Source organism: Sceloporus undulatus, chromosome 5 (genome assembly GCF_019175285.1).
Source record: "Sceloporus undulatus isolate JIND9_A2432 ecotype Alabama chromosome 5, SceUnd_v1.1, whole genome shotgun sequence".
In the NCBI taxonomy this organism is placed as follows: Eukaryota; Metazoa; Chordata; class Lepidosauria; order Squamata; family Phrynosomatidae; genus Sceloporus; species Sceloporus undulatus.
Genome location: NC_056526.1, coordinates 136,542,149 through 136,556,407, shown reverse-complemented (window position 1 = coordinate 136,556,407; position 14,259 = coordinate 136,542,149). Strand labels below are relative to the sequence as shown.

The following is a 14,259-nucleotide window of genomic DNA, read 5'->3' as shown; positions in this document are numbered from 1 at the left end:
TGGAAAATGGTAACCAAGAGCCACTTCACGTTGCTTATGTAGTGTAGTATTTGATTAGTGTTGAATGATTAGTGTTGGAATCAAACCAAAGGACAAGCAGACAACACTCAGTAAAAAGACAGACTGAGGTTTAACAGCTCTGCCTATCAGAATGAACATAGAATAAAAAAGGCTGAATGTTTTGTATCATCGCAGAGTCCGTTCCTTGTACAAGAATATGTGAAAAAAACCTTAAGGCCAGAAGAGACACTGCAGGAAAGTGTCTCTAGTTGCCAAGTCATTTTTTTAAAACTGGGAGTGCTCAGTTTTCACAGTTTAGAGGCAAGTGAAACTTTAATTCTTGGATGTGGCACTAATAGGAGCTCCCTTTCCAAGGCTAATAGCAGTTATGGGTGAGAAAATATTTAGTAAATGGAACAGAGCATGTGAGAAAAGAATTCAGACATCCTTTATCACATGAAGTAGTTTCAATGAAAAATTTGCCCCCCAGATCCTGCTACTCATTAAAAGAAAAACGGAGACACTCACTCAGCTGTAACAGCCACTCACTATCACATCTCTTTTAGCTCACAATATATTTAGAATCATCTGAGACTCATTTCTTTGTACATGGTGTATGGGGAAATTGGAGTCTCATTACAAAAGTGAGTGTAGATTGTTCCATCTGCAATGTGGCCGTATGATCTTGTACATGGAAGAAATTTGGTGGAGATTAAAGCACTGATAGTTTAATTTTTAGAACTCATTCTTGGGCATTCTCTCATATTTCAGCTTATGAAAACCCAATAGTCTAAATGTTTTCAGGCTTTTCTGATTTCAGGTGAAATAATCAATACAGTATTCATTAATATAGATAGGCACTTTTAGGGTAGTTGGATATCCTGTACTTTTAAAAAAGGACCTCCATGGAGTTCTTTTCAGAAAGTTGTTCAGAATATCCAGTTCTAACAAGCCATATATCTCAAAATGGGCCCAAGGTAATCCTAGTTTACTTTTCCTAGGTTAGATCAGTAACTGAGACAAGCATGCACATTAACTGATAAAACTGATAAAGGTTATACTGACATTTACAACTGCATTATTTAACTGATTTCAACTGTTCAGAGTTCAGTAAATATCAGAAAGTGCATACAATGCCAGCCTCTTCATTACTGTAGGCAAAGCTTGGAAATGCCACTATATAGACTACAATTCCCAGAATACTCACAGCAGCTAGTGTCCCAGGATAGGTGGGTGCATCCAAAAGAATTGTGTCTCCAGGATTAATAAGCATTTCAAACACCTAGAAATAAAAAATAATCTCATATGACTATGGCATACTAATAATATTCCTTACCAGTCTATCAAAAGGTGTCCTAGAGTTTAAAAAAAAGAGTGATAAAGGTTAAGCTCTGCCAAAGATCAAGATGTGATTTTAAAAAAGTATGGACATGGAAAGACTATAACTGAATGAATTACTAGGCATACATCTTTTCTACTCTGTCTTGCAACATTGCATAAAAGAACAAGTTATGGGGGGAGGGGGAGAAGAGGTGTTTAGCATACAACATGATAAATCTAAGCCGCTAAAACAGTACAGTACATAAACTCCCATTGTACTGTATCAAGGCAGTCCATGTCTGTGTTTCTAAGAAAGCAAGTGGCAATGAATTGGATTGAAAAGCCATCAAATAGTCCTTTACTTTCAGTGGGAAAATACATTTTTTAAAATGTGTATTTCATGACAAACTTTCTCTAATCCACAGATTTTGAGCTAAAAAGACACATTCACATCATATTTGCACTCTCTTTTCCTAAACTGATGTTTTTGCTAATTTCCTCCAACCTCCTACCTAGGTCCTCACATTTACTCTTTTATACCCGAGATTTTAAAATATGGTCTTACTTTACACAACCCTTCTTGGCTTCCAGTGGTGACACACAACTCCATCTGTCCTTCTTCAGCTCTATAATCAATGGTTGGAGGGTTATGGAGGCTCTTCTGCAAATCTTTCAACCAGGACAGCAGCTCTGGAATGCTGGACATGAATTTATCTTGTAACTAATTGACTCATGAAACTCACCAAAAAGAGGCATTGTGTGCTGTCTTTCATGATTCTCATCCATTAGGTTTTATTATAATTTTATTTCTTGGTTTTAAAAAAGTGGACTTTAAGTTAAGTGTGGTGTGGGTATGGTAGTTAATATGCACAAGGGCACTGGATGCTACAATATTAATAGCAAAGCAACCCAGTGATTTTTAGTTCACACAAAAGAGGCATACTTCATGATCACTACTTTGCTCAAACATAAATGGTACATTCCAGGTACCTTACCACTCTGTCTAATACTAAATTCAGATACAGCATGTTTGTATCTTATTGCATTTATTTTTATATCAAAAATGAGCACACACCCCTCAAAAGGGAAAGGAATCTGCAGATTCAGGGAAACATGGATATTTACAGAAGTACATAAAATGGAAATGGGAGGGGAAATGCCCCCTCCTAAATGGGAAAAGAGACACTGCACGCATGTGTTTGTGTGAAGAAATTGGGAGAGCAAAAGAAATCCACAATGAACAAACAACTGTGGGAGATGATCAGCCAAGGTGTCACAATCTGCATTTCTATACAGTGAAAAGTTAAAACAACTGTGCTGAGTCTTGAGACATTACCCTTTCTCATAGCAGTCAGGCTTTTTAATTAAAAAATGGAACTTACTGCTTTCATATTTGTGTATGAAATAAAACATGCCAAAACATACTATGGTATGGCTAGTTCTTCATTTCCTGAAATGGAGGCAAAATCACTGGCAGTTTTTCAACAGCAATAGGGAGTGGCTTTCGTGGTACCTTGCACACTCCCACAAAGCATGGAGGATCACATACCTCCCTTAATGGAAGTTTTTTGCAACATGACTTTTAATATGCTTGATATTTGAAAAACACAGAGATCAGAAGTGCCTGTAATGTACCCCGCTGAGGCAGAATACTGGAGAGCTCTCTTCATTAGTTCTTCCCCAATTTCAACCGTTGTTCTGTCTCCAATGGCAATACTAGCTGTCTTGAAAGGGAAAGTATTGGGATTTGGTGCCCCTCCAGCCAGGGAGATTAATGATGGAGGAGATCTCTGCATCAGTTCAGCTAAAGTCGACAAAACAAAAAAGAATAAAATATTTAACTAAATCAAACATCAGAAATTTTAATAATAATAATAATAATAATAAATTTTTTTATTTATGTTTCCCTGCCTCTCCCATAGGATCAAAGCGAGGTTACAGACTATTAAAAACCATTACAAACAATCTCATAAATAAAATCCAATAGTACAAAAACTCTAAAAACAATCATACAACATACATATCCAGGGTAGGCAGAGAATCGATGGCATTAGAGATACATAATACTTTCATACATAATACATAATACAGTCATAATACTTTCGTTTCAACTTAACCTCTTTATTTTATTTGTTTGCTTTCTTGGTTTCCTACTAGCTCTATCCTGAGCTAACAGAGAGGGTTACAAAATTGAAAAAATCATATAGGTTGAGCCTCACTTATCTGGAATCCAAAATCTGAAATATTTAAAAAATCAAAACTTTCTTTTTCATGGGTGCTGGAGATCGTGACACTTTTTTGATGGTTCAATGAATACAAATTTTGTTTCATGCACAAAATTTATAAAAAATATTGTATAAAATTATATTCAGGCTATGTGTATAAGGTGTATATGAAAGATAAACAAATTTTGTGTTTCGACTTGCGTTTCATCTCCAAGGTATATACAGTTATTCCAAAATAAAACCCCCCCAACAAAGACAAACAAACAAAAACTTCCAAAATCCAAAACAACTCTAGTCCCAAGCAGGGCAGATAAGAGACTCGACCTGTACAACAGAGAACCCTTTCAAATTTAAAATAGCAAAGTGCAAGTAGCAAGCTGAACACCAAATCTGGAAACTTTTAAATTAAAAGCACTTGCATGAGGCATGGCTATTCATAATGGCCAAAGTTTGAAAGAAGGAATTTTTCCATACCTGCACTGGTGTTGTGAGCTGACAACCCAGTACGTAGTGATGTGTGAAGAACAGGACAAATCAAGGGGCAATGACCAACCTGATTTAACTAGCCATTCACATTCTTAACTTGGAGTAGCCTTGAAATAAGCAGAGCTGTTAATGGGAAGCACACTTTGTCTCTGCATTGCTGAAGAGAAACTCTGGCATCTGCCACCTGCCAAGGGACTGAAAGTAACCAGCTTGGTCTCATCTGTCAGCCAAAAATGGTGTTAGTATTTGCTTTCCCCCTTCCCAAATCATACCACTTTTCTCTTTTTGCAACATATCTGTTAACCTGAGAACCTAATGGCAAGAGATGTCTCCATAAGATGGTTACACATTATCTTGATAGGCCAAGACATTATTCAATTATTACATATATGTGTTTTAGCCTCTTTGTTACTATTCTGAATTTCTGTGTGGCAAATCATACACGGATATCCTGGGTCAGAAGCAGGTAGTGACAAGATCATTGCTATGATGCCCAAATAGTGTGGGTGAGTGGGCTCCCCTTTTTTACAGTCACAGTCCCTCTCCTTCTACTGTTATGTTATCTCCTCATGACGGAATTCTCTACCCAGAACCATCTCAGTGACTTGAGAAAACAACTGAGGTTCCAGTAGCAAAGTATATATACTCACTGAGAACTCTTATTGGAGATGCTTTTCTTGCTGCACTTACTGCAGTAATAAATCGTGAATAATTCATGGTTAACAGGCCAGGTACCAAACTCAGCTTCTAAGTAAACTGGACGGATGCTAAAATAACAAGAAACAAACAGGAAATATCACTTTTCAAACAAAAAAATTAAGTAACTTTCTAATTCATAGAGAATGAACTACCCCCCTATTAATTATTAGCTGAATACCATTCATTCAAAATTCATAGATATTCATCTTAGCTATATGTCTATGACGTGATCTCATATTGATAAGGAAAGAAATAGTCATAGCATAAAAACACTCAAGCAAATGATAATTTGAATGCAGCTTACCAACATCCTTGTTACAGTCTAAGGCGAATTATAGACCGCCGCTTTGAGGTGGTCTGCCGCCGCCGCCGTTTGCTCCGTAAGGGAGCCGTCGCAGCCACACCGCGCGGCTCCCTTGCGGAGCAAAAAAGAAGCTCCAAAATGGAGCTTCTTTCTGCGGCGCCCTAATGACGTCGCAAGGCGCCGCTGGCGCACTCATGACATCATTAGCGCCGCGACACGTCTGGACGCTATGCGTCCGATACGTAAACATGGCGGCCCCCATGTGGAAGGGGCGCCGCCATGTTGTACGTATGGAATACGTACTAGGGTTAGGGGGGTGCGGAAGCACCGCCCCTTCCTAACCCTAATACGTATTCCATACGTATTTTTTGGCGGTTTGTAACCCGCCTTAGTATCAGAAATAAACCCTTTGTTCAAGATCACACCAAATCGAGCTTACTGGATGGTTAATGATTAGGTAATGCCACATATCAACATAATAATGATTCTAGGTTGATCAGTATCAGTGAATATTGCAATACGCTCATGCTTAATCTGCCGTTAATAAATGTATCTTAAAAGTGCCTGACTTGCTCTTGTTCACAGCTGTATTTGAAATGGACAAGAGCAAAGCACTGTTGCATAAGAGTCACAAAAAGAAGTAATCATGTAGACAAGATAAAGTTGGTTTCTGAAACAGTAGCTTCAGGTGTTCTAAAGAAGAAAGAGTTCTGCTTTCTTTTCCAGTGCTTGTTTAGAACACCAACTTTAAAATTTGAACCTACACAATTCTATGGCAAGTGCACTCCTGTAATTTGCAGTTTGTTGTGGCTTCAGCGCTCTCTAACAGAAAAGGCTAAATGTTTCACAAAATGATAATTTCCAGAATTCCATAGCACTGAGCCATGGCTGCTAAAGTGATGTCAAACTGCTTTATTTTTGCAGTGCAGATGCAGCCCTGGATTCAGTTATCATATCCTAAAGCTTTCCTTTGGAGTTGAGACTGCCATGGTCGCCTTAGTCGATGTTCTCCGTCTGGGCGTCGACAGGGAAAGTGTGAACTTGCTGGTGCTCTTGGACATCTCAGCGGCATTCGATACCATCAACCATGGTATACTTCTGGAACACCTGAAGGAGTCAGGCATTGGGGACACTGAACTCCAGTGGTTCCGGTCCTACCTCTCGGGCAGCTTCCAGATGGTGATGCTGGGAGACAGCTGCTCTCATAAAAGAGAGTTGACATCTGGCATCCCTCAAGGCCCCATTCTGTCTCCCATGCTGTTTAACATTTACACGAAGCCATTGGGAGAGATCATCCGGAGACATGGAACGTGGTGTTATCAGTACGTTGATGACACCAAAATCCATTTCTCTATGTCTCCAACTGTTGCAGTGACCAAGGATGGCATCTCTACTCTAAATGCCTGTCTTGAGTTGGTAATGGACTGGATGAGGGAAAACAAACTCAATCTGAATCCAGAGAAAATGGAGGTGCTTGCGATAAGTACTCCTGGTCCAGGGATGGAGATTTAACAACTAGTCCTGGATGGGGTCACACTTCCACTAAAAGATGAAGTTCACAGTTTGGGAGTACTCCTGGACTTGCCTCTAATGCTGTCATCTCAGGTGGAGGCGATGGCCAGGAGTACTTGGTACCAACTTCGGCTGATACGCCAACTGCGTCCCTACCTGGCCCAAAGGGACCTTGAAGCAGTAGTACATGCACTGGTAATCTCTCGTCTTGATTTCTGTAATGTGTTCTACATGGGGCTACCTTTGTATCAAGTTCGGAAGCTTCAATTGATCCAAAACGCTGCAGCCAAATTGGTCACAGGAACATCAGGATTTGACCATATTACTCCAATATTAAGATCTCTTCATTGGCTGCCGATCAGCTTCTGGGTGCAATATCAAGTATTGATTATTATCTTTAAAGCCCTACATGGCTTGGGCCCGAGTTACTTAAGTAAATGCCTCTCCCTACACAATCTGCCCCGCACCCTTAGAACATCAGGGAAGAAACTATTGGAACATATGAAAACTAGACTAACTACAACTTCCCATAAAGCGTTTACAGCCACGGCCCCTAAATTATGGAACAACTTACTGGAAGAGATTTGTCTCATTACCACCTTAAAAGCCTTTAAAAAGGCACTTAAGACGGATCTCTTCCGGCGGGCCTATCCACCTGACCTTTTATAGATGATTTTGTGGATCATTCCCACTCTGACTTGATAGCATGTAAAATTGACAACAATTTGGCCTTTTTAGTGATTGGTAGTAATACTGCTGTTTTACTGACTGTATTTTTAGATAATACAGTATTGTATTTTGTATTGTATTGTGTTTTTTATTCTTTGCTGTAATCCCGCCTCGAGGTGGCAAATACAAATAAAATTTATTATTATTATTATTATTATTATTATTATTATTATTATTATTATTATTATTATTCCTAAAACTGATCAACATAACCCCAAATCAGTTCTCTGTTCTGAAGACAAACTTCAATTCGGCCAGCCATATAATGTACTGATTGGTTTTGTCATACACTTGGATATTTTTTTGGCATCTGACTGGTATTTTGTCTGTTCACATGATCACATGCTGCAAAATGATCCAGATATAATTAAATAAAAGCTTTTGTAGGCAATCAGTTGTAATTGCTCTGAAATTCTGCATACCTAATCTGTAAATTAAGGGCCATTATAAATCAGGGTTTCTTATATCAATAAATTTGCAAGTCAGCAGGTAGCACATTCTTTTATTCCTCTGTAAACAGCAGAGATACTCTGATCTTCCTTTTCCTCTTATTTTCAGTGAAAGGTAAGGAGTGATTTTAACAGAACTAGAACAGATTGAGAGATGTGACAGATGTGTAGTGCTTACAAGTTCTTTGTAGAACCCATCTTTGTTTCTTTAGCTGTATTAAATATAACACATTAAAATGTTTCACCTAATGCAAGCAGTCATGGAGTGTCACAACATATCAGACTAGAAGAGCTCTGTCTCTGGAAAGAACAATAGCAAATAGTCTTTCAAAATGTTTCAAAGGGATTCTTTCCCCATTTCCAGGCTCTTTCCATTTTCAAAGCAACCATATCGTCTAGTGAAAACATTTTACCCAATACATGAAATTCACTGGAAAAATAAACTGGAGTCCATTTAAGATACAAAGGTGTTTGTGTGCCTATCTGAATAGTGAAATGATCAAAAACTTTTAAAAAGAACTTGAGATACTGATAGTAAGAACTTTTATTGAACCTGTAGAAAATAATTCTATATTAGCTAGGAATGCTCAGCTACATTCTACTCCTGGTTTACAAATTACTCAAAATTTATGGTAATAGCTCTTCTCTCACATTCTTTACTTCCCCGATGAACATCTTCCTTTGTATGTAAAGGCATTATGTGTATTTATTGGGGGAAATGAGGAATAAATCTTTTCAGTATTCAGTGTAGTATTTTATTTATTTTTGCAGCAAAAACAATCCTCTGAAAGGCATTTCCCCTCCCCCTCTCAATTCAGCTTTGAAAATACAATGACATCTCAAGGGAAAAATAATTCTGTGCACTGTCACTGGATTCTAAGGTGTGCTCCCACTCTACAAGGAAAAGGGAAATAAGGTAGTATCTTCTCTGTTGTCACCATATAGATGGATTATGACTGCTTTAACAATACACTGTGGCATTCCCTGGAAAGCCCAGGGGGTGCACCCCCTCCCAGGATAGCAATGTCTACTGAGAATAGGATGTGATGGCCTCGCTGGCAAACCACGAGATCATGACTCACCTTCTGGTTGACAATGCTTTATCCGTGATTGGATAAGCCCATGTTGATTCGGCTGAGACAGTGTACACATCTTGCTCCCCTTTGCTAATTAGAAATCTCCTGAGTACACATTGGTCCCTGATTCCGCAAATTGCCTTCTGATGTACTATGAGATAATGTAAACCTAATGTAACCCTGATGTCAATAAAAGGAGCTGGCCAAGACCTGGCCAGGAGAAGAAGCTTTGCACCCCCATTCCTGTCTCTGCGTCTCTCTCTGCCGCGACAATACACCTTTTGCATTATAGTGGGATAAGGCTAACAAGCAGTAAATAAATCAGATGGGGTGTGTGTAGCATCCATCACAGATCAAGGGATGTAATAGTGCTACTCTATTCTGCATTGTCAGACCTCACCTGGAATACTCTGTCCAGTTCTGGGCACCAAAATTCAAGAGGAAAATTGGCAAGCTGGAGTGCATCCAGAGGAGGGTGACTAAAATGGTGAAAGGTCTGGAAACCATGTCCCATGAGGAGTGGCTTAGGGAACTGGGTATGTTTAGCCTGGGGAACAGAAGGCAGAGAGGTGACATGATAGCCATGTTTAAATATCTGAAGGGATGACATATCAACAAAGTAACAAGATTGTTTTCTGCTGATCCACAGGCTATACATGGAGCAATGGATTCAAGCTACAGGAAGAGATTCCACCTCAACAACTTCCTGAAGGTAAGGGCTGTTCAACAGTGGGAATACACTGCCTCAGAGTGTGATGGAGTCTCCTTTTTTTGGAGGTTTTAAAAAAGAAGTTAGATGGCCACCTGTTGGGAGTGCTTTGACTGTGTATTCCTGCATGGTAGAGGGTTGGATTGGATAGCCTTGTGATCTGTCCTGATTCTATGATTTCACAGATGATAACAGGAGCAGCAACATTAGAGCATGGTCAAAATGGCAAGAATTAAGAATGAGGACAGTTAAAAAAGATGATAGGAGGAGAATAAACTCATTTGAAATGTGATGCCAGAGGAGAGTTCTACTGCCATTTTAAGGGGTAGGTGGATATTTATAGAATGATGTTGCTTCAATAGTTTACACACATCCTTTGCATGCAGATGGTCTCAAGTGCAGTCTATAAGATCTCAAGTGTGAAAGGACCAGAGAAAAATCCCTTGTTTCAGTCCTCTTGAGGCAGATACTCCAGAGACTTTTCACACTGTCCAGTTATAGTGCTAAGGTTCCACTTTAATGGCTATGGCAACATCCTTTGAACTGTGGGGTTTGCAATTTGGTGAGGCACTAGAGCTCTCTGAGAGAGAATTCTAAATACCCCCTCCCTCAACTACAAATCCCAGGATTCCACAAGTTGAAACCGTGGCAATTGAAGTGGAATCATAGCACTGTACCGAGAAAGGGCCCTTGATGTGGATGTCAGAGTGGGCTTTCTCTGTGGCTGCTCCCAGGCTGGAACTCCCTACAAGGCCACAGGAAGATGGCAGGTGGGAACAGATGAAATAATAGATGAAGATAGACTGGCTCCTTTCCTTTTCTCTTTCCACTGGCAAGAAAAGATCTTTTTATCCAAGCAGGTGTTTTCTTGCTCAAGCTGACTTTCAAATGGAGGGATGCTGTATTCTTCTTTTACTGGCATTCCAGTTTCTGATTTTTAAAACATTTTTATTCAAGGCATGTTTTAATTGTATTTGTACTACTGAATTGTGATGTGTGAGAAGCAAGGGATAGAAATCAAATGAAGGAAGAAGAATCTTTCTGATCTGAATGATGTTTGTAAATTCATGGTGCTACTGTTCATCAGAAAAATACACAGTGTTGGGCTACATATACACTTCCCTGCTATAAGGCAGTTTTTAAAGTAACCAGCATTCTTATTTTGGTTTTGCTTGTGAGATATACAGATGCATTCTTTCAGTACGTGCAGTCTGCTACCACACTGAAGAATTAAGGCAGTTTGACACGACTTTAACTGTCATGGCCTCGATCATATGGAATCCAGGGATCTGTAGTTTGTTGTAGCACCAGAGCTCTCTGATGGAGAAGGCTCAATATATCACAAAACTACAAATCCCAGAAATCCATAGCATAATGGGGTGGAATGATAGGCAAGATTTTTTTAAACAGGTGTACATCCCTTTCCCTTTGGTGATTTAGATTCTAAGAACATTACAGCAAAATACTCTTTTTTGGAGTATTTATCCTCCAACTGTCCTGAATTGAGAGGGACATCCTGGTTAATACTCTGTCTTCCCACATTTTCAGGTGCTTTTAAAATTTTCCCCCTTTTCTCTCCTCCTTTTACTTTTTCCCTTTGGCCTCTGGCTACTTGAGTTGTTGCACACTGAGTGCAAAGTGCAAAAGTAGTTTATACTCAGTTAATAATGGAAGGAAGGGGATCTTGCGCTTCCCTCTAGATCAGGGGTAGGCAACCTGTGGCCCGCGGGCCGGATGCGGCCCGACGAGGCCTTGGGACTGGCCCCAGCCCGGTCCTGCCACCGATTGCCGCCAGGGCCTTTGGCATCTCGCACAAGGGGCATGGTGGGGCAATTGTATATAGAAGCCTCAGAAACATGCATTGATCGTAACATTTTTTAAAAAATCAGCAATTTTTTTCGCGTGTCCTCCATTTTTTATTTAAAAAGTGCCCCCCATTTGAAAATTTTGTCCTACATTTGTCCCAGTTTATTTATTTATTTAAATTTTTAAAAATTATTTAATTATTTATTTTTTGGCTGAGGGACAGCCAGTTGTCTGAGGGACAGCAACCCGGCCCCCGGCTCAAAAGGGTTGCCTACCCCTGCTCTAGATCCAGGCAAAAGTAAACACCGGTAGCCTGTATTAGGATGTGTGTTCTTCTTCCCCATTAATAACTTTTGACATCTTGAAAGTGTGCCCATCTTGGTAAATACTGGAGGGTATGGGGTGATCCAAGTAAATTTACCCACTTCTGCCACAAGAGTAGATTTTTAGCAAAGATTTTCTCCTCTCACTCCTAACTCACCCACTTCCCTTCAGGGATAGCAAAGCTTCTCTGACTTCCCCATCCCCAAATGTAGACCAGTCTGGATAAAATTAGGGTACCGGGGTCTTCCTTCCTTTTAAAAAAGTATGCTTATTTTTTCAATTCCTTGAGTAAATGCATTTATCATATTAGGGGAGATCCCGTGGGAAAACAGGAATTAAACGTGATTTAAAATACATTCAAATATAAACCAAACTTGCAAATTTGGTTAGTTTATCACACTAGGGGACTGCCCAAGTGAAATACCACAAAGTTAATCCAAATGCAAAGCAGAGAAAAACAGCAGCTTTTTTTACTTTTGGGTTGTTCCGAAAGTAAAAAGCTGACAGTTTTCTCTGCTTTGCATTCGGATTAACTTCACCTTATTTCATGTTAACTGCGATGTTGTGTGATAAACTTTGGCCGTTTGTGGAATTATTATTTTTTGTTTAAATCTCATTTAACTCCTGTTTTCCCATGGAATCTCACTAGTGTGAAATATAATGGAGATGGATATTATCAATATAAAGGCTTCGAGTCCCTATGTTGGGAGAAAGGCGGATATAAGATAATAGTAATAATAATAATAATAATAAATGGTAGACTAGGAAGCTGGGCCAAAGCTAACAAAATGAAATTTAGCACGGAGAAATGTCAGGTACTGCACTTAGGGTGGAAAAATGCACAGATATAGGATGTGGGGACACCTGGCTGAATGAGACTACGTGTGAAAGGGATCTAGGAGTCCAAGTAGATGGCAAGTTGAACATGAGTCAACAGTGTGATGCAGCAGCTAAAAAGGCCAATGCGATTCTAGGCTGCATCTATAGAAGTATAGTGACTAGATCAAGAGAAGTAATAGTGCCACTCTATTCTGCTTTGGTCAGGCTCCACCTGGAATATTGTGTCCAGTTCTGGGCACCACAATTTAAAAAGGATGTTGAGAAACTGGAGCATGTCCTATGAGGAACGACTTAAGGAGCTGGGGATGTTCAGCCTGGAGAAGAGAAGGTTAAGAGGGGATATGATAGTCCTGTTTAAATATTTGAAGGGATGTCATATTGAGGAGGGAGCGAGCTTCTTTTCTGCTGCTGCAGAGAATAGAGTCCAGAACAAAACAAAACAAGCTTCCTTTATATACCGCTTCATACCGCCTAAGCAGTGTCTAAGCGGTTTACAACTGTAAGCTAATTGGATGCAAGCTGCAGGAAAAGAGATTCCACCTCCCTTCATGACACTGTTCAAACAGTGGAAGACACTTCCTTGGAGTGTGGTGGCATCTCTTTCCTTAGAGGTCTTTAAACAGAGGCTGGATGGCCATCTGTCTGGGATGCTTTGATTGAGAGTTCCTGCATGGCAGATGGCCCTTGGGGTCTCTTCTTTCATGATTGTATAGTGTTTACTTCTTCTGAGGAGAGCCAGCATGGTGCAGTGGTTTGAATGTTGGACTAGGGCTTTGGCACACAACAACAACAATAACAACAAGGGGCACAGTCATTGGACGTTTTCCCTGGCTGGAAGGCAGCCTGGGGAGGTTTATGTTTTAGAGGCAGGGGGTGAAACTGGTTAAACACAGCGCCCCCCCCCCACTCTTTACAATGGAGAATAAAAAGAATAAAATGCCATGCCAATATCTTTTGTGTGAAGAAGGTGAGGGTTAATAAAGCGGGCCAAGCAAGCAGGGCCACCGAAGAAGGAGCTTACCCTCCTCAGCCGCCCTGGCCCCCCTCTGGCGCTGGCTCTGGAGCTCGGCTTCTCCTCCTCCTCCCCTCTGAGGCCTGAGAGCCAGGAACACAGGCGCCGGGCCTCGCTTGGTTCCCTGGCCCTCCCTCTCTCTCCTCCTCTTCCTCCCTTCCCTGGCCTCTAGGCCTTGGAGCTCCCTTGACACTAAAGTAAAGAACGTGGGAAGGGAAGGGAGTCAGCTGGCAGGCAAAGGGTGCAGTTGGGAACACTCCCCTAAATGGGGGGGGGGGGAAGGAGGACGCCATTTTAAACACACACACCCCTTTTCTGTGTTTATTATTATCATAGACTTCAAAGACATAGCCGTGTTAGTCTGTAGAATCAGTATTTTAGAGAGATCTTGTGGCACCTTTGAGACTCACTGGAAGAAAGAAGTGGGCAGCAGGAGCTTTCCTAGCTTTAAGTCTGCTTCCTCAGATACATTTGGATATAATAATAATAGATGCAGAGATATCTTGTAGCATCTTGGAGACTCATTGAAAGAAAGAAGCTGGCAGCAGCAGGAGCTTTCCAAGACTTCAGTCTGCTTCCTCACATTCATTTGGATATTATTATTATTAAACTATATTTATAAAGCACTGTAGGTTTACACAGCGCTGTACATAAAATAGAATAAAATAAAATGGACCTGCCAGTGGTGTACGTTCTAGAAAATAGAATATTATACAAAATTAATACACAATATCATTCAACAAAAATATGCAAACAGTATATTAAAAT

General features: G+C 40.2%; 1 protein-coding gene across 5 annotated transcripts in view; it reads right to left on the bottom strand.

Moving 5' to 3' along the window:
- The window catches only part of AADAT (aminoadipate aminotransferase), a 74,936-nt gene that overhangs the window by 17,086 nt on the left and 43,591 nt on the right, over positions 1–14,259 (bottom strand). Inside the window, exons 1-5 of one of the 5 annotated variants that reach the window (XM_042468509.1) lie at positions 13,501–13,711; positions 4,682–4,798; positions 2,956–3,124; positions 1,886–2,018; positions 1,208–1,282 (exon numbers count right to left, since the gene is read on the bottom strand). In XM_042468509.1, coding sequence (XP_042324443.1) covers positions 1,208–1,282; positions 1,886–2,018; positions 2,956–3,124; positions 4,682–4,748 — 444 coding nt within the window. In that variant the 5' untranslated portion in view covers positions 4,749–4,798; positions 13,501–13,711. Of the gene's footprint in view, positions 1–1,207; positions 1,283–1,885; positions 2,019–2,955; positions 3,125–4,019; positions 4,139–4,681; positions 4,799–13,500; positions 13,712–14,259 lie in introns of those variants that run through there. The other 4 variants (XM_042468505.1, XM_042468507.1, XM_042468508.1 and 1 more) reach the window with 4 other exon arrangements.